The 21,111-nt window shown below is 42.0% G+C and overlaps 1 protein-coding gene across 1 annotated transcript in view; it reads right to left on the bottom strand.

The window, feature by feature from the left end:
* The window catches only part of MYH9 (myosin heavy chain 9), a 66,080-nt gene extending 45,819 nt beyond the window's left edge, over positions 1-20,261 (bottom strand). The window contains exons 1-3 of the mRNA XM_065743042.1: positions 20,148-20,261; positions 5,766-6,118; positions 1,090-1,246 (exon numbers count right to left, since the gene is read on the bottom strand). Coding sequence (XP_065599114.1) covers positions 1,090-1,246; positions 5,766-6,098 — 490 coding nt within the window. The 5' untranslated portion in view covers positions 6,099-6,118; positions 20,148-20,261. The remainder of the gene's footprint in view (positions 1-1,089; positions 1,247-5,765; positions 6,119-20,147) is intronic.
* Between the last annotated feature and the right edge of the window lie 850 nt (positions 20,262-21,111).

The following is a 21,111-nucleotide window of genomic DNA, read 5'->3' as shown; positions in this document are numbered from 1 at the left end:
CTGGCAAGAGGAAGAAGTTTTTCCTGCTCTCTTTCCACTCTGGGCAACCACATTGTTAAATTCTTCCCATACTTACAAGTACAAATAACACTGAGGGCAGGGAAAATGCACAAGCGTTTAAAATTGAGTTTAATTAGAATTGTAAAGCGTGTTTTTATTATAACTGGCATTTGTTCAAAAAGTGAGACTAATGATGAGACTCTGAGAGACCAGCACCTTAATTATCATTTCTATCCATCAGAAAATAGTCACATTTACACAAACTAGGCAAATCAAGCCATCCTTTAAACATACAAAGCATGCCTCTCCGTATAACCTAACTATAAACAGGAAGAAAAGCACAGATGAACACTCCCCAAGCATCCCAAACACAAACACCGACTCTGTGAAAGGTCTCCTCAGAGAAGAGACATACACAGGGCCTTCAGAACTCCATATTTAAGTTCTCAAGTGACAATCAAGAAGGAGATAATATATACGGTTCCTTCTTCTTCTCGTTGGTATACAAAGGGAGGTATTAGGGAAACATGTCAACCTGCTTGCTTGCTTTTATTCATAAAAAGCCAACAAATGTATTTAATAGTCTGATATAAATTCTAACAGAACAAGAATGTAACAAAAACAACTAATCATCAGTAAAACTATCACCAATCATCACACTAAAATGCAGGTTATACTAAGCTTGCTTCATCCAACCAGACTGTATGACTGAATTTTAACAGTTTTGTTAAGTGATTCTACCAGTTTGCCTATCCGCAGTTATGACTCCATAGAGTCACTGCTAAGAGAGGGAAACTCTACTTACTTCAGTTCTCCTTGCATGCTTCTCTGAACCACACTGCACTGAAACCAATCAGTTGTTCACATAAAGTTTAGCACTTGTCAGACCCTTCTGTAATGTTCTTCAATACAGCAGAGCAGAAGATAGCTATTAACCTGAGCACAAGAACCAGTACCAAGCAGGTGCCATGCAACCCTGAGCAAGGGTACAGCAATGCCTTTTGACAGCAGTGATCTGTTGTTCTACAGTGTTTTGAATGCAAAACTGATTTGTGATCTCAAGAAATCGTTACCTCAGTGAGCACTCACCTTGCATCATACTCCGGTAGGCTGTGTCTGTGATGGCATAGATATGAGGGGGCATCTCATGCCTCTTTTTGCCTTTGTACATCTCCACTATTTCTTCTGAGTATATGGGCAGGTTCTTGTAAGGATTGATTACCACACAGAACAGGCCTGAGTAGGTCTGGAAAGAAAATACCCCAGCAATAAAGAGTTAAAATTTTGTATACCTGTGCCTTTTAACAGCATATTATTTGAAAACAGATCAATTATTTTCAAGTGCTTCTTCCAATTATACTAAGCAGGATAGCTCCCACTAAGCAGTATTAAAATATCAGCAATGCTGAAAGTTACATCAGCTCGGATGGTACTCAACCTTTCAAAGTATGCAAACACCATCAACTGACACATCAGTCATGTTGACAACCAAAGTGGCCTACTCCCTTGCTATATAATGTTAATAACAGTCTGTGAGGAGTAGCTTTGCTGCCTTTCAAAATTCTGATGTTTTAGTGTCTGTCGCATTATATAGAAAAAGGTACTCAGCTTCTAGAAAAAGATTTTATGTTCTACAAGTTTGTCTGTCTACTGGACAGATTTATCCAGTAATCAATCAACTGCAACACAGTACAACTTCACGAAAATTCATGAATCATTTTACTTGTGTCCAGAAATGGTACAGGTGATGCAAAGAGACAGCGAAATATTACAGCAAACACAACACAAGGATATATAATTCCTTTTGTAGATTGCACTCATTAGCACAACACTCAAGAAAATATTCTTGTTCATGTTCAACAGTTTTCATATATAACAATAGCTACTAAACAGAGGAAAGGACAGATAACACCCTCTTGGACTCTTACTGACAGAGGAGTGTTACTCGTGGTATCAAATCACTTTGTAAGGCCTTAATAGATTCCTTGGATAATAGTCAGGCTTGTTTATTTTCTATCATCTTCCTGTTCACTTATGCTCAGTGTGGACACTTCTCTAGATGGGAAAGACTAGATGAGATTTCTTTCTACACAACAGGACTTTATATAGGTTTATTTGATGAGAAGTTACTCCTCTATCCCACGCTTTTAGTTAAAACATGATTCCAATATAGGAATCAAGCAAAAATTGTTATTAAAAGAAAAATAAGAGCAGGGCACTCCTTACAGATACTCAAGATCACTGAACTAGACTGAATTCAGTGCTGACCCTTCTTAATGGGAAGCTGGACTGCAAGGCCTCCTGCAGATCCTGCCAACCCAAAGACTTTTGCGGTTTACATGTAAAGATGGAAACTAGAACTAGTATCAGAACTGTACTGTCACTAATGTAGTGTATTTCCAAACTAGTGAGAATAGAAAACAATTTAACAGCATTCCATGCTTGAAGGGTCAGCAACATTTGCCAAAGTTTACTTCTTATACATTCCATAGCAAAATTTACTGACCTGACAGCACACTTCAATTTCTAAACTGGTTTCCACTGAGTTGAATTCTGCAGTTCTAATATGAGACAACTGTCAAAAGACTTCTAGTGAAAGTGACAGTTTTTTTTCCCCAAAATATCTTTGAAATCTAAATATCTAAAAGCAAATCTAACAAGTGTTTTAATTGCAAAGGTAGTAGGAGAGAACCTTCCATACTTCCTAGATGTTCTACAAATAGCATTCCGTGCCTTGGTGCTGGGGTTGAGCTTCCTGTCAATTTTAGAGGCAGTTGTTCAAAACATCTGGATACAAGTAGCTCTCTGCAGATACTTGCAGTGCTACCAAAATAGTACGTTTGGTACTTGGCTATAGCTAATATCTCTACTATTGTTTTCTCAGCAAAGAGTGCTTCAACATGGTAGAGTTCTCTACACTAAGTGCAGAAAGTACTTAATCAGATTTAGCCTCTTAGCTAGATAAAGTTAAGACTACAGCAATGAGAAGGATGAAAATAGCATCTACTACAGTTTACAGTTTTACATCTAAATTTTCTGTGTGCTTGTTTAAATCATGATTAACCTACTCTTCACAAACAGCTGATTTGGAATGAAAAATTCAGATATAGCTTTCATGCTATGTCCCCCAGAAAGCATACTACATATAGGCATTGCAGGCTTTTTTTTTTTAAACTTTGTCTATATGTACACTTGCATAAATATTTGAGGAATACTTCAACAGCGTACAGCAAATATGCTCTATTTCTAATGTGGGAAATGAAAACTTAATAAAAAGCTTTAGCACAGGACTACAGTTCTAGGAAGCTAAGTGTCAGTGAGATTCTAGCCAGAGAATAGGAACTGTATTTGAGATAGGAACTGTAAGCAAGTTGGAGAAGCTCATTCAGTGTGCTAGTTCCTTTAATCTTAGCTTCAGTTCTCCACTGTGAGAGATAGTGCTTGCATAGTACAAAACATCAGCTGAAAGTCTGGGTCATGCTTTCCTGATCTTTGACTACAGTAGTAGAAGACAGGACAGGAACAAAAGGTAGAGAGCAGTCTACTCCAGAGTACTCCATTCACTGCACACTCAGTACACTTCTTCATGTTAGCATGGGAATCGCTAGCATTGATGACAGCTTCTCTTATAACATTTCGTGTCATAGGGGAGTACAAGTGAGAGCAAAGGAAAAGAAGTGGCAATTTACGAAAAGGAATTCTTGTCTGTATTTGAGTGACTTCTTATGGCCGTGTTTGTCAACAAAGAAAAACAGTCCTTTTTCAAATAAAAATAGCACAAGGATCTGAAGCTGGACTGAAGCACTCTGCTGGAGGAGAGCAACAGTTTAAAAGAAGAAAGGCATTAACTTCCTCAGAGTGATGAAGCAGGCCTGCAGGAATACTCCATTACTTCCTTCCTATGTGTGGTGACTATGTTGACAAATAGTGCTTTGTAGCTGAGAATTTGCTCTATCAAATATTGCTGTGCTCTTTGTAGCTGCTCTAGTTTCCATGGAAATAAATAGGAAGCATTACTTTCAGAGTGACCTATGTACACTGCACGTACTCCTTCTTCAAGAGGATTAATGAACAAGCAACAGCCGCTTCAGTGAAAGTATCTTAAGCGTTCAGGTTAATCTTCTGACTTGTAGAGAACTGCTGACAGGTAAGATCAGTCCATTTCACAAGTGCACAGAAACACAATTTTGACAAGTCTAAGGCTTTACGAGAGAGCATTACTACTCTAAGTTTACATTGTGTGAAGGGTGTGGATTTTGTTTTAATTTAATACTACTTCCTACCTAACTCAGTTTATTACAGCCACAGATCGTGTCTGAAATTTCAGAGGATGTCTTGCAAGATGTACGAAATAGCTCATTGCATAGTGAGCAACAGAATTCACAATGCTGGTGAATTATTTTCAATAACTTATTACATAACCTAGCAATGTATCCTGTTCTAAAAATGTTACACACACCATCTTGCATATCCTATTTCAACACAAGACCAAGATTCTTCCCTCCGATAAGAGGTCTTGACCAACAGTCAGAGGAGCTGTTCAGCTGTATGGAATAACTAACACACACACACACAAAATAGCAAAAACATACAGAAATGTAGGAGTTAACAGTTTTTATTTATGTTGCCATCTCCAGATGAAGAAGCAGACTGGGCGGTTTAAAAGCACAAAACAAAGGAGAAAAAGTATCTAAACATTTTATTACCTACGACTGGGTTAATATACGTTTACATGTCAAATTCATTCTTTAATTCATCCTAGTAGATCTTTCTACTAGATCTATGGTGAAAAACAGTTCACAATGCCTTAAAATACTGAACATCCAGTATTTCTACCTCCATCAGGAATTTTCTCTCTGGCAGATCTATTTTGACTCTGTAAGTAGAGGGCACTTTGAGAACAAACCAAGATACACTGCTTCGTGTTTTCAGCAGAGCCACTGCATTCAAATTTTACATTACTATTGTCTTTATTCAACCTATGTTGACTGAGTATTAATAAAGATGTAGAGGCTATCAGGACAGATTTCTGTTGGCTACACATGAGTTAATACAGAAGGAAACTGTAAAAACAGTCAAAGTTCCAAATTCTCCTGACCTGCTTTTCCTTTTTCACTAATTTTGGTATGTAGTGAAGCAGCTATTACATGCTTTAAGAGGGTCATGGCTCCCATGCATGTTATCTTTGTCTTTTCTATAGTTATAATCCCATTCTGAGACGAGAAAGAATAATTCCCCATCTGTAAACTCACACATGCATGTGTGCCTTTTCTAATGGCACACTCTGAGATCCAGAATTTTTGTTAAAAAACAACAACAACAACAACAAAAACTTGTTGTTGGCACTGGTACTATTTCCCCAGTGAAGCTCCAGACATGGGAAAAAGCAACTCAGATGTTAGGTATATTAAGACCGTGTTTTTATTATTTAATTCAGTTCAGACTTCCTGTTTACCACTCCTCAACTGCTCTCACTTCTGGCTAAAAGCAAGTTAGATGGCATTCGAAACATTTTGCAAATGAAGACATTAAAATGTGAAAGACTGATTTACCACAGCATTCCTTGAAAGCTTCTACATTAACTAGAGACGGATTGGCATAGTTTAGTGAAAAAATTCTAAGCAGAAGGAAGAAGTTGAGTCACATGAGAGTTATGTATATGGGCAATGAAAGGTTAACAGATACCTTTTAAAAACAAATTGATTACAGTAAGTTCCCACACTACGAAATAGAGAACAGTTACCCTAACGGAGACGATTACTTACATAGATCAGTCCAGAGTAGTATCTTTCCTTCAAGTTGTGAAGCACAGAAGCCTCATTCAGGCACGTAAGCTCAGCCATATCTTCCACCTTAGAGAATTTGGGGGGGTTCATCTTCTGGATGTCATCCTTATTTACTTTCACCTTCTTCCCATTCTCTGCCAACTCCACGATGGCCTCATCACCCACTTCTTCCTTTAGGCTAGCTGCCTCAAATCCATTCTTCTCTGAGGGAACCCATACCAACTTCTTGGCTGCCCAGTCAGCCTGAGTAAGGGGGTTGTTAATGATATTTTTGTCCACATAAAGGTACTTATCTGCATCTCTTTGTGCCATTGTGGTTTAGATTTGGGGACCTGCCACAGAAGAAAGAAAGAAAAGATGGTTTTAAAGCTTCAAGTTGCCTTGCAAATTCCTCGCAGTCAGGCACATACTAAATACTCCCAGCCCTTTGTTGTCAAAGTTTGTCTCACCCCCGCCTTCAGTTTCATGTTAGTAAGCAGTGGTAAGTTGTCAAACTTCCAATAAGGTCAAGGTTTTGACTGCCAAGAGGATGGGAAAAAAAACTAGCAAGCAGTTTAAAAAACAAAACAACAACAAAAAAAACCCAACACAGAACAAAACACTGTCCATTAAGCATTTGGAAGCCATTCTTTGGCAGAAAAGCAAGAGCATGTTAAAGAGGCAAACATCAAACAAATCAGAAGATGTGCCAACATTCACAGCATCAGATACGATGTTGGTAGTGTTTAGGTAAGGTAAGGTTTTGCCTCTTATTGCTCTACTCAATATAAAAAAATACTAAAAGAAGTACACTTTTTGATTAACTTTTATCTCCTTGTCATGATTAGCTATGAATAACAACAAAGACCACAGCTTCTTTGAAACACCATATTCCAGTCCAGACAACGCAAGCGATGCAGTTTGCTCCTAAAAGACACCATGAATAATTTGAGGACATCAATTAAAACAGACCTCCCCCATCCTTTCCACCACTAGCTTAGTAGTAACACCCAACCCACTGGTTGGTATATCTTTTCTAGTCAGTGTTCAGCAGCAAAACAGCTCCAAGTCAGTTAAAAAGAGAACAAAAAATAAATACCGTGGTCAGAAGACTTTACAGTCAAAACTTCTTCCCAAAGATCCATCTATAAAGTAGTTATAAAGATATGTTTGGGTAGAAGAGAGTGACACCACTACGAGAAGGAAATGTAAGCAGCGTGCTAAGAAAACGGCACCCTAAATTTAGCATTTCACCAAAACCAGAGCATAACTGCCAGGGATTTTCCAGTTAATAAGGCAACAGTTTTATTGGTGCCATTCAGGAATTCTTTCAATCATGAGAAAGAACTGCATGCATCAAGGCTCATTAACCACATAACAGCAGCCTCTTTACAATGTCCCATAAACATTACTTCTTGGATCCTTCCTCACAAAGATATCAGCATCCTTAATATATGTCTTTCATAACTTGGATAGAAACTAGAGCTCTTTACCACCAGAAGGAACAGGAAATTAAAATATCAATATTCACGTCATGGAAGGCTGCAGGGATAACTATTCATGGAGCTACTAGGATAACTGTGGTACAGAACATACACACATTTACTGGCCATCCTACAAATCAAATAGGTGAAGTCTGATAATAGATAACACCAACAAAAAGATACTGAGGGAAAGGCTGAGCTTCACCTACTGAAATGTGTGAGAACAACAATCAGCTCTGCTTCACAGCAACAAAGCCAGAAAAACATCCACTACAACGAAGATGGGCACAAAATGCCCACACCAGGCATTTGTAAGCATGAGGGCAAACTCCTTTCAACAAATGTATCAGTGTATTTGGTATGTGAGTTTGTGCCAGAAACAGTGATTGTGGTATATTAAGAGTCAAAAATTTTTCAGCAAACAGAAAGAAAATTCCAAAAACAATTCTTCCCTTTAAAGTCTTTGTCTTAAGCCTACAGGAAAAAGCAAACATCCACCCCCCACACTTTCCATCATCTTTCCCCTCCCACAGGGACATTGACAGATCCATCTCAATCACTGCAATGGCAATTCTCAGAGCCACCTCCTTGGCTTTTTGTATCTTTATTGAAAATCCAGAATCTGATGGGAATGCAATGAAAAGATTTGATGGAAACATACAGTGTAGCTATCAAGAGCTCACCATGAAAAACTCATTTGTCAAGAGAGCTGCAAGCCCAGACAACAGCTCGCTTGACAAAGCAAGCAGGAAATAGAGAAGTCTAACAATTCAACAAAAGATGCTGAGAGTCCATGACAGTGCAGTATCTCTGGCAGGTTGTGGTCAAAGGGTTAAAAGAAGGGAGAGGAGAAAAGGAGGGGAAAAAAAAAGTAGTAAAATAAAGGAAATAAGTATTCAATTGTGTTCAGAGTTGTATCAGGTTTGGCAAGGCAGCTGTGCTCTACCCTCCATTACACAGTTTCCTGCGTTTGCAACTCCCAAAAATCTAACTGGTTGCCTTTTTTGGCTATAATCAGGCAGGACACAGGCAGCATGCTTCAGCTAAATTCGGTTTCATCATTTCCTGAGGAATCCTAAGTAACCAGCCATCTGAAGTGTCCTGCATTACACCGAAACAGTCCTCACCTCCCTACTGTTTAAGGGTATGAAGCCAGCACTCCTTGGAGATTTGTTCAGGGATAATGAATAGTTCTTTCTGGATAAGAAATATTGATCAGACTACAATAAACCTTTCAAGAGGTGCCCCCAGCCAGTTCTGGACCCTAAAAGAAGTATGAAAAGAAAACAGGCGGTTCATCAATCTCTTCTTACAGAAGTCCTGAATTGTCTCAAGAACTGCAAGACTGCATTCTTCAGCCCCTAAAGAATCAGTGCATAGCATCCATCCTATTTGTATTCCCAGGGCTGAAAACAACAGCTATCCAAGTGAAAAGATAAACAGCCCAACATAGCTGTTCTAAAATCTCACCAAACACTATGGGTTGAATTTTTTGGGCGGTGTTTTTCTTTTGGATGTTTGTTTTATGGCAGTACTACTAAATAGTGAGTAGGTTAAAAAACCTTGGACTTTAAGTATACTTGAGAATTACCCTGTTGCATGACAGCAGAAAACAGTCTTACTCTCACTCACTATCTCAAACTAACCCAGAACAGAAGAACCCTCAGGTACCAAAACTACGACACCAGAAGATCATGCTGAAATAACATGGTATTAGTGCTCCTCTCATGGCTGACTTCTACCCCACAGGGCCTCTAAACTAGCAATGCCACAAACCAACCATTAAGTTCGCCCTGCCCACAAGAGCAGTACCAACAGAGAAATCAGATTCAGCAAGTTCAGTCTCGTGGTCTCCAAAACTTATCTTCCTAGTTTATCATTCATGGAGCATTTCTAGGAACTCCTTAAGGGACAGAGTCAGCCAGTCAGTCCAATGAACTGCAACTCAACAGCCGTGCTGAACAAAAGTCATTACCATTTTAGGAACAAATTAGGAAGCAATTTGTTTGCCCAGTAGTTTGCATTTGGGGTGTAGATAATTATGTGGGGAAAGGACATTTATCTTCACCTGGCTATTGTGCAACTGTCAAATGAGAACATCGCCAGCACTATTGGTTTTGATGCAATGCTAGTCTACAAGTAACAGACAAAAAAGTACATAACGAAGTCAGACCATCCTTGTTTGCAGTTTAAATGCCTCTTTCCTAGTATTGTTTCCAAAAATGAAATACCAGAGTTACTTCCCCATTAACCCAGTGTGCTCTCGCAGCACTTCCAGCAGTCTGAAGAACAGGCTGCTCAAAGGTAGCTGGTTTTCAGTATTTCAGGTGCCAAAAGAGGTTCTTATCCCATTTCACCAGCTACATAGTTGCCAGAAAGAAGCCAGAGTTACACGTGGAAGGAAAACTGATCCCTATGGTCCTAAGTAGGAGACCCAGGCATCATCAACATGTAAGCCAATCTTAAGAGAATTATGAGAAACCTTTACTTACACGCTGTCCCGCAGATTCTTCTGAGATGAATACATTAAATGCTGGCTTTGAGTTAAAATGCTGTGCATTCCCTTTGAACTAGGCAGAACTACCCAAAACCCTAATTTGAATCATCATATGGACAGAAGTTTGCCTTGGCCTTTGCTACAATTTCATAGCTGCAAGGCTCCAATTAAGAGATGCTTCACTCACTCCTCTGCCTACCTAAGGCATCAAGTACTCCACAAAAATCTGGAAATATACCTTGGCCAGCTTGGAAAGGTCTAAAAGCTGTTTCTGCTAAAGGTTTTCTCCTTTGAATTGGTGTTTTGCAAGTGCTACAAGCGCATAACATTATCTGTTTGCAATTCAGTTTTCCAGAACCATTTGTATTATTCCACCCCTACGCTATTTAAGTCTGTCAGCAGCCACAGAATTGCTGCTTCCAGGACTCAGCCACTCAGTAAGAAGAGCTTGTGTTATGCTAAGCTATGGAAATAAGGACTGAAGCTGGAAGAGCATAATATGGTCAGAAGAGCATCTGAGTAGGCAATTACTAGAAGTGCTCTTCTAATAGCATGGATATGAAGCAGAAGAACTTTCTGTGATTTCACATGAATGCTACCCCTCCTTAGCACGAGAGGGCACTGAATTAGTTTCAGAGTATCACCTTCAGGTGATGAAAAGAACGAACAACAAATAGCAATGCAAACACATTTGAACAAACAACTCCATTTTTTTTTTAAATACAGCTCACATCTTTGAAGCGTTTCAGGAACAAAGTCCCCATGCTCTTTTTCCAAGCTGGCTTACCTTGAGCAGGTCGTGACAGAATAGCCCACAACACAAGAAGCCCTTTCACAGAGTGCAGAAACGTGCACCTCTTCTACAGGCACACAACTTTTATGGTAGAGAACTACAGCATTCACAGTCACTTATAGTTCTGTTTCAAATATGGCTCAGTGAAGAAACTTGATTCTTCGTTAATATACAGCATTTATAAAGAAGCTGGCATTGAGAAGCTGGTGATTCAAACTAAGTTTGATCACCAGCATTCTTATGCCAGAAATCCCTGTTAAATGTACAATCTGAACAGCTAATACTTGAATTATTTTTGCAAACTCAACTATTTCACTTTCCCCAGTCAGCTGAACACTGTTCAGCAAATCAACAGAAACAGTTGCAGCAAGTGCAACTAGAAAGTACAAGTAGGATGTGTGGGACAGACTCACTCCAAACAGATTAATTATCTCAAATTCACTAAGAAACTGCTTAGCTCTCATCTGCTTGGGACGTGCCAGACAGACACTTCTCAGCTTCACCTACCAAGATGTCAAAGGGAATGAAAACTGTGAAGTTTGTTATTTACAAGTTGGAGTAGTTTGTTCTAACACCTATATAAGAAAAGAAGTCTGAATCGCTGTGGGTGAGAAACGGTTTGCTGGGGGAGGAGGAGAGGAAGGAAAGGAGAGAAGCTGTCATGCAGCTGAGACCGATGGACTGCTTATATCTGCTCATTTCTTAGGCCCAGCACAATGTGACACACCAGTGCCTGATGCTACAGAAGAAAACACAGGAATCATAAATTTCAGCTCATCTACTGGGGAATACATCAGGCACGTAGGCAAATTCACAATTAATACTCCCTCAGACAGCCTACTGAGCTGAAGAGGCAGTCAGTTACACTTCCCCTTGCTGTTCAGCATGCTGTGCTGCCACAGTCTCATTTCTTCTAGTTCAGCTTTATGTGGGACTCATAATGGTTGCTATTAGGCTTACTGTAGTTCACTTCTTTCCTCTCAAGTCACATTCTGACGCACACAATGCATTGTTGAAAGCTTTATTTCACAACTGGAATGCAGATTGCTGGCAATTATTGTTGCACATTCAGTTTGACTGTAGCTCTGCCCGGACTTGCCAGCTACCGTGTTTATTACCATAAGCTGAACACAAGGTAGAGCACTGAAGCACTTTCTCTCTAAGCTCTAGGGGCTCCAAGAACGAAGAAGGAAGGTATCCAAATATCTAATGTGGAAGCAATACCTGTATTACACAGGAGTGACCTACTGACCAGACCACATGCGAGACAGATGAAAGGAACTGAAGGGAATTCTGCATCTTCCAGATGGCCTAAAGGTAGCTGGCAGGCATCATCAGAACAAACACAGAATAAAAGTTTCTCAATTTCTGCATATCCAGTTCTTTTCATCAGCTGTCAAGCAACACTTTTCTGGTATGCATGAGGCAGCACTTGCACATTCTGCTGTAACAGCTGACACAGGACGTTTGCTCTGTGAAGCTGGGACTTTTCATGGCAAATTGCAAACACCACAAAGCCCTACACAGGTAAGACATTGTCCTTACATGCCAGGTTACTAGTCACCTTTTCCACCATTCAAGAAAAGAGCGAGATTAGATTCACACTGCAATCAGAGGCTACAAATTAATGACACATAGATGTAATGTAAACTAATGCAGATCTGAACAAGCTAAGCTTAGGTACCAAGCAGCAATGGGATAGCATAAGTTTCACCAAAAACTATACAAACACAGAAAAGCTCTTGGGAAACTGTGCTGCATGCCCTAAAGAAACTTAATCTGTAGGTTCTGGACAAATATGTCCACACAGTGTCCCTGAGTTATGCTACCCTGTATGTTAATTACTGCATTGAGATACAAAGGCACATTATAATGTACGTGGCTCTAATAAAGTGAACCAGTTCTCTGAAGCCTGTGCAGTTGTTTAAACACCCCAAGCACTGGTTTACGGAGGGGGAGGGCAGCCTCCAGTTAATTTCAAGTCCAGTCTTTAGCATGACAAAGCTAGGCTGGCTGCCACCCAACCCTATTCACTTTGAATAAATATTCAAAGTTTACAATCCTGCATAATACACTTTCTGCAACTGTTGTTTCTCATTAGTGCATGTACAGTACATGCCTTCTCAGCAGAGGAGAGAATTCCTCTTCCAGAGACAGCGTGCCCACAAGGAAAACATTCCGGGGGAGAACGCATTCTTTGTGACCACTCAGCAAAGTAATCCCACTTAAGGAGACGGCAGTAGTTCAGCGGACTGCAGCCCATCCCTGCTGTTCAAGCTGTTTTGCTGGAAGACTTGTTTTCAGGAGGCATAATGGCCTGCAAAAGTTCTGATCAGGCACGCAGAATTCCCCAGGGACATAGCATGAGAGAAAGAGCTTGGAAAGTTTCAGCCTGTCCTTGTTATCTCAGGGTCACTTTCCATCACTTCCCTGATATTCTGATTTAAGGCTAAAAAGCTATCTGCCAAGAACTCTCAGGGGCACCGAAGTACAAAGCAGTTCTGCTAATAGACGGCTTTATAACAATTAACACTCTCTGTAATCTCTGTCAACTCCAGGTTTCATCACAAGAGGGAACTAGGAATAAATTATACCTAGTTAGAAGACAGGAACAAAAAATTACGACTCCGGTCCAGACTTTTAGATGCAGATAGTTATCATGTACGTGGCTAAGATCAAGTTATCTCACAGGAACAACTATTCTCAGTTCTGTTAGCAGAGAACTCACTTTGGACTCAACGTTGGTAAAAACAATTTTCTTCCTGATCTTACCAGAAAGAACCAAGAAATGCTGCAAATACATCTGGCAAGACATTTTTAAAAGGGTTATTTTTACATTGCGGTGAGAACCAAACTTCGCTAGACATTCAAACTCAACCCACTGTGCAAAACCACGACCATGTCCTAACAGCCTCCCACTGCTATATCTCACACTTTCTTTCCTGTTTCTAATAGCCTCCCTCACCATTAGCAGCAGCTTGGAAGGCAAAAAGCCTGGCACGGATAGGTCAACCACCTCTACGTGGCCCAAATTTGACTTTCAGCTCATCCAGCTAACAGGGAGCAATTAAGAGGACCCACTCCTGTGTGTGATGACAATCTTTGAGGTGAGAGCAGGAAGACAGAACAGTGACACTTCCTGAACACAAGAACAACAACTCCTACTACACGGAAAAAGTTACATAGCTTTATGCTTCGGGGCATCTGAGGAGGTCAGGGTGAAAACAGCTTTCTTGACCCCATGCTTTTTTTATCAAGTGGACTGGAAGCTGTGAAACACCGTGAGTGAAGCGCTTCCCCCATTTCACCCAAGGCCTTCCACAGCTTCACAGCTCCCTACTTAGCCCTCAGTCATAACCACTGTCCTAGAGAATGCCCTCTGATGCAGAGTGCCCGTCCTGCACAGCTCAGTCTCATGTTCATTTTCTGGTTAGTTTGCTCTGTCCTGACCTATGCTTTCCTCCCAAAGCATCAAATACATAAATCTTTAACAAGGACCAGTGCTAGACATCTCTTATTTTAGAATTCACCCAACTGTGCCCTCCCAGAGCACTGATATTTGTATGAAAGGACATAAAAGGCTTCTTGACTTTTAAGGTGAAGTTAGAGCGAGAAGGGCACATAAAGCAGGAACCTGACATGAACTGTTACAATGATGGCCATAAGGAACACTTCTTTCTCCCCTCTCATTCCAGCATTAGAGGAAAATAGAATTTTTGGAAAAAATAATTCTCCCATTCTCACCAGAGACTCACATACTTGGACATTCCACTCTCCCAATAAAAGGAGGCAAGTGTGATCTGGAAGTTTCCAGCAATGTTTTGCTTTCTGTTCTAAGAGGACAAAAACAAGTTCAGGAAATACTGACCACGCAGGAGCAGAACTGTTTCATGTGTTTCTGCCACAATTAGCAGCAGTCTCCACAACCAGACACACTGAAGTGGTGCAGCTGATGTTGATCAATCAGTGTTCTTTCCCTTACCCATACAAGGAGGAGCAAACCATTACTGGAGGTGATAAAAACACTATTACACAATGTGGTAATATTTATCTGTTATGTCTACACTGAGATTTTAGGAGCCTAACAGAACCAAAATCTGCCAACATATAGGTTTTTCCTAAAGGGCAGAGCTAACATTTACCATGTAAAAGACTAACCCCCACCAGCATGTGATGGAAGATGATACACAGACTATGCACACGTATATGCCAGCACTATCTGAACAATATGCAAATACATAATTCTTGTAAGTTACGCCCTTTTGTCTAATAAACTGACAACCCCACTTAAAAATTATGACTAATCATCTACCTCACCACATTTGTGCTTTCTCATTTTCCAGTTCCCATCGTGAACTGCGTTAAGCTCAAGTTCATCTAAGCAAAACTTTGACTTGGGAAGGGCCATTAAAATAACTCAGCACATTTTACTGCATAACAAGAGGTCAAAGACTTCAGTATCTGCCATTAACATTCATGCTGCAGTTTAACCCAGCAGATGAAAACTACATGAACAGGTTTAAGTAACAAACTTTAAGTCACAGTTTAAATAGTTTTTGTGCCTTAAAACACACCACCATTACCTCCGCCCTCCCAAAAAAACCCTAAGAAATGTATGCAGCCTCCTCTATGTTTCAAACTATGAGCAACTAAGCCAAAGCATTCTTCATCTACAGAAAAAAAAATAAGCTATAAAACAGTATGAAGTCAATTTAACCCATCAACAAAATGATTCCAAGTGCTTCACTAAGGATTTCCTCATCCAGTTCAATCAGACAACTTCAGATTTAGTACTAGTTATCATGTTCTTACCTTTAAGCATTATAAATTCTTTTGAACATACTTAAGGTCTAACTGTCTATCAATTATAAAAAAAAATCCACTGTTGATTAGGGTTGGTTTTTTTTGCACTCAGTTTTCTCAAAATTGAGACATTCTATTGATTCTGAGAACACTAACACCGAAGTCTCTTGCCCTGAATGGCAAGTAGACCTGAAGCATAACAATCCTTGCCTCAGTAAAAAATGCACCAACAAATTAATAAGCAGGTTGCTTTAAGTCACATTTGGAGGGAAAAAAAGAATAAAAAGAAGATTGAAATGACTGAAATTGAACTTTTGGTTGAAGTTTTGTCTAAGTTTAATTCAGTATTTCCCTTCCCCCCCCCCCCCAGTGACTATTTAGATCAATTCCACGTGTGTCAGTAAGACTAGCTGCATTGAGTACAGGACATACTGCACCTTGGTTGAAGTTAAACCTTCTATACCTCCAAGGCTGATTAGGGGAGCCTACATTCAAGTGAACTGCTCAAGTCCCGACCTTAAAAGAAAAACAGAGACAACTGTAATACTCTGATCACCACAGACAATTAAACGGGAAGTAAACTATTACAAGAGCATGCTTTAAATCTTATATTTTAAACAGGAAGCAGCCCAGCAGAAAAAAGAGCAGAAAAAATGACCGCATGCAGGATTATCAAAGTTAAGCTGCTGTATTTCTCAGAACCTCTTTTCGTACCAGTCTGAATGTGTACTTCGCTTTTGTTTAAATTAGAACTTCAGTCCAGTGTTGAGGCATATATCACAATAGCTTTCCTGCTGAGACTCGTTAAAATGGTAGCTCTTGATGAATAGAAGTATTCATCAGTTGCACAAACTTTACGATACAAGTTTCCAAGTTCAGTTTCCCTCAATATATATTGATTATTAGCTTGAGTTTACTGAAATCATTCATCCACGTGGTTTTATTTACTGCTCTCAGAAGAGTTAGCATACACGCATTAAGAGATTTAAACTTGCAGTCATGAAGACAAGCAGAATCCAAACCCTGCGTACAAACCTCTAGAGGTATACATTTCATAAAGAGGTCACGGAGTCAAACCACAGCATGCAGAATTATGTTTTATTACACCTCTCTGCATCCAACAGCAATACATTTGTAATACTTGTTAAGAAATAACTTGCAGTAGACAAGCATGCTAGATCAATTTTACCATTTCCTCTTTGCTGTATTTAGAAAGGACGTGACTCTGCAGTGCTTGTCCCACATACAATGAATTCAATTGCAGTTCCATCACTGGAAAACTGTTGACACTAGTAGTTCTTCGGTCTTTGTAGGATGCTCAGAGAGAAAGCACGTGGTGCTAAACACTAACAGACTGAAAGGCCATTACTGTAGACCTAAAGCATTACCCTGAACAGCACTGGGTTGGAGACTTGGTGAGACGTTCAAGTGCTACAGTGGCACAGCAAGATCAATCAGCATTCGGATTACCACTTCAGGTGCTCGGAACAAGTTCTCACAGCTGCTTAAAAAAAAATGCAAGAGGACTAAGCCATAATTAAGCACTGGCATGAAATTAAAATGAACTTGTAAGTTGATGCATTTCATTTAGCTGGACAACACCCATTGGCATTAGTTTCCATGGCAGAAGTTGCATGTGTGTTTTCTCATCATACTCTATTTAAATCGGGTCACTAATTCACATATCTTTCTACACCAGAAAACTCAATTAGAGCCACTATGTGCTTTAACTGAAAAGAAATTTAAGGTACAAGGTCACCAAGCCACCACTAAGCTAGAGCGAGTGCCAGCAAAAACAATGCAGCTGTAGGCAATCCTATGCTATTATAGTTTTGTTCCAACCCACAAAAGACTTAACGTCAGGCACACAATTTCTCTACTTAACATGCAAACAGCTGTGCCTCAATTACTAGCTAGGAAAACAAAGACCAAAAAGATATTCATACAAGAAATTAAAAATCAGAATGATGTTAGAGAGCACCGAGTGCATTTTTGAATCAAATGTACAAAGCCATATTTAACCCTACACTCTACAGGATTACAGGTCTGGAAACCTCTTAGCAGACGTGCACTCTGACTCCAGGCATCCACAATACACTTTGGTCAACAGATAGTTTCAGTATATTACCCAATAACCTGAAGTCACTATGCAAGAAGGCAGATGGGGCACACAGGGCGGGAGATGAAACAACCTTAAGACGGACTTCCCTTTTTGGCAGATCTTGCATTAACCACAAGAGTTCCTGTACCTCCAGTGGGTCTGCTCACAAACTCATCCTATTACAGTCACACTGATGTATCAGCGCAGTCAAGACATGGGGCTCAAGAGCAACATTCATCAGATTTCCAGACCTAAAGGTACCAAGTGATTTCTCCCAGAAAAATAGATCTAGAACTCCAAAACAGGCTGAGAAATCAGAACAAGCCCTGAACTTCTGGGTATAGGCAGACTACTTGAAGCTCCCAGAACAGAGAGCTAAACTGTGAATTGTAACATACATTTTGTACAACGCTTAGCAAACCTGCTAAGACGATAGTGGTTCAGGTTTTGAAGGTAACTTGCTGTGCTGCTAGAAGGAATATCTGCAGTGCCAAGTACTGCCAAGAAGAATTTAAACACCTGCAGCATCAGACTTCACTACAGAGAGTTTTCAACTTGAGGGTGAATATTACAGCCACCACCTGTGACACGGCTGGCACATGCCTTCACCCTCTGCCACCTTGTGTAAAACCCCCAAAATAGTGTGCAGGATGACACAGGTCACCTCAGCCTTCTATGGGAGAAACTCCTCTAATCTCTCCCCTACACCTCTGCCAGACATTTAATTGTATCTGTTACTGCAGCACTTATTAATGATTCATCAAAATTCAGGCTCCCAACCTAGTGGCCTTCAAGTTTTGTGAAGCATATCAAAAAGCACCCAAAAGAGAACACAGTGAAAAAAAATGAAACAAGATCATTCCTTCTTCTACTTTTAGGATAAAGATACCACCCTGGCATTTTTTTTCTTTCTTATGAGAATAACTTGAAACAGAAAAAAAACATGTAACCACAGTAGAACTGTCCTCAACATCTGTGCAAAGCCCAATAAAAGGCCTTAAGTTTCTACACCCATTTGTCTGGCATAGACACCCAGCTATTCTGCCACTCTGTTTATACAGAAACAGCCACACTTGCTACCTGACAGAGCAAACTTCGAGGTCAAAGTCTCAAGACACCAAAGAACTTCCAGATCAAGTCTTAACACCATCAATCAATCACCCAAGAGATGATTCCACATTACAAGAACAACCACAAAATTCACCAGCTTCTGGTACACGTCCATTTAACCAGCTGTACCTGATGCACGCAGGGACTACTGCATGATTTCACCCTGTAGTTATTTTTACAAGCTCAGGTTAGCAGCACAATCTTGTGCTTATACAGGTGATGGCGGTTGTGATGAACAATTTCAAAACCCTTTTGTGCCAAAAGCAGTTTCACCTATCAGTCGCTCCCCTCCCCATTACAACTTTCCAGTTAATAAAAAATATTTGCTTATCTCATTCCAGCTTCAGGAAGGAGAGCCACAATTGCAGACAGTACATCTATGAGTCAGTAAATATCTGTGTGGTGGTTGACCATTTTCACTGGAACGCCATGGATAAGTGAACCTAGTCACATCGTCACCTGGTGACTAATTTCAGAATCATCTTTACACAAGCAGTAACTGATTAGAGTGCTGCTATTTGGGAGTTAAAACTTCACCACACCGAGGACTGCAGACAGGAGGCATATATGAGAGCTAAGGACTTGCAATTTAGCCTTTCAAGCCACGGCTGGACAGCCTCCATGCAGATTAACTTATATTTCTTTATAGTGTAGGGCAGAGGCACCGAAATCAGCATGGAGGCCAAAGTCCACCTACTGCCATACCTCTCCAGGTTTGAAGCACAGCTTTCTTATGCATTACTTGGCACACTGATACGTTTTGGACAGAGCTGCTCAGATAAGAGAAAAGCCAGCATTCTTAGTATGCTCTTACAGAGTGTGGCTCAGGACACTGAACACGGAATGCAGAAGGAAAAGGGACACAGGAGAGAAGCTGAAGAGTGCAGCGTTTCTAGGGAAAACAAAGAGCAGAGCTGTAAGGAGGAAAAGAAAAGTGAGTTTAACAGACAGCACGCGGAAAGCTTCTCCGCCAGAAGAGGGGTATTTATTCACGACTCCTTTCACCCCACGTTTAAGGCACTCTGCTCGAGGAGACCCACTTCAGAGGGGGCTCGGAGGTCTGGTCCTCCCCACACCTGCTCAGACATCAGCCGAGAGGCGGAGGATCGCTGCTCCGACCCCATCGGAGGTGATGCCTGAGAGGGCGAGCTATCTGCAAGCCTTCCTGCTGCAAGCTTCATCTTGCCCTGTCACTCCCTCCTCCCTCTGCCTCCTGGCCTCACTCTGCAGCCCCAACCGAATGAGGAAGTGGAGATGTGAGGGCGGAAGCCAAGCCCAGCGCGATGTCTGCGGGAGGACGGGCAGCCCGTGACTCAGGCTGCAGCCCTGACAGCTGCCAAGCGGTCCCCGCTCTCCCCTTCCCGTTACTTCCAAGGGGAGGACGGCGGGGCAGGGAGAGGAGAAGGGGTGAGGGGAACGGAGAGCCGGGGGACGGTGGGGGGCAGCGGGCAGGGCAGGGCCGGGCCAGAAAGAACACGGGCGGGCGCGCAGCTCGGAGGGGCAGCGCTCCGCCGGACAAAGAGGCGCGGAGCTCCGCGAAGAAAGAACGGAGAGAGCCCGGCCGGCCGCCCCTCCAGCACACCGCAATGGTTACCTGAGCCAGGCTCCGGCGAGATGGGGAAGCGCAGCGCTGCGCTCCTGGCGGCGAGAGAGTAGCGTCCGCACGCTGCCGGCTCCTCCCGCAGCCACCGCCGCCACCGCCTCTCTCGTTCACCGGCACTGCCAGGCGCCCGGCCGGGAGGAGACACCGCCCCTTAGGCGCCCAACAGCCAATCGAGAGGCCGAACGGGGGAGAACTGGCAGCCGTCATCACCAATAGGAGATGTCGGCGGGGCGAGGGCGAGGAAGCGGGCGGCCGTTGAGGGCGGGGCGAGCGCTCCTCGCGCCCTCTGCCGTTAGCTGCGCTCGGGCAGGCGCAAAGGCGCCGCGCCCCGCCCCGGCCCAGCCCTGCGGCCGAGCCCCGCTTTCCCCTCTCCCCTCCCCCTCCACCCCGCTTCGTGCCAAGCCGCTCCCACAAGGCGCCGCGCCGTGCCAGCCCGGCCCCACAATGCCCCGCGGCGGGAGCGCTGCGAGTGAGGGGCGGCTGGGGCTTGGCTGGAGTTTTGTTATGTCCCGTAAAGGGCAGGTGCTGAGTGCCCGGTGCTGAGCACTGAGCGTGAAGCAGATCGGGGAAGGCACGCCAATACAGTAGAGGTGTGAAAAGGGAGAGGTGATGTCATTCTCGGTCTTGGCATCCTTCTCCAAACGTTTGAAACAGAGAACAGGGAAAAGGGAGGAAGCGGGAGCCAGCATGCAAGACAACAGGCTGCAGTGAATAAGGTGTACATGAGCCCGGGCGTCAGATCCAGCACATTAAAACAAGGCTGCCTCCCTTCGGGGCTCCCTGCTTCAATAAGGAGAGCAGATTTGAAATTGACAGAAAATTCAGGGTGGAGTTTGTCAATGCCAGGGGTCATTGCCGGACCCAGTCTCGTTCAGCATTTTCATTGACCATCTGAATGAAGGGATAGAGTTTAACCTCAGCAGTTCTGCTGATGGTACAGTGCTGGGAGCAGTGG

Source organism: Cyrtonyx montezumae, unplaced genomic scaffold (assembly GCF_038088225.1).
Source record: "Cyrtonyx montezumae isolate F1298 unplaced genomic scaffold, pur_monq_1.0 scaffold_3, whole genome shotgun sequence".
NCBI classification, from domain to species: domain Eukaryota; kingdom Metazoa; phylum Chordata; class Aves; order Galliformes; family Odontophoridae; genus Cyrtonyx; species Cyrtonyx montezumae.
Note: the sequence above shows the minus strand (reverse complement) of the source record. Positions and strands in the feature narration are given on the sequence as shown.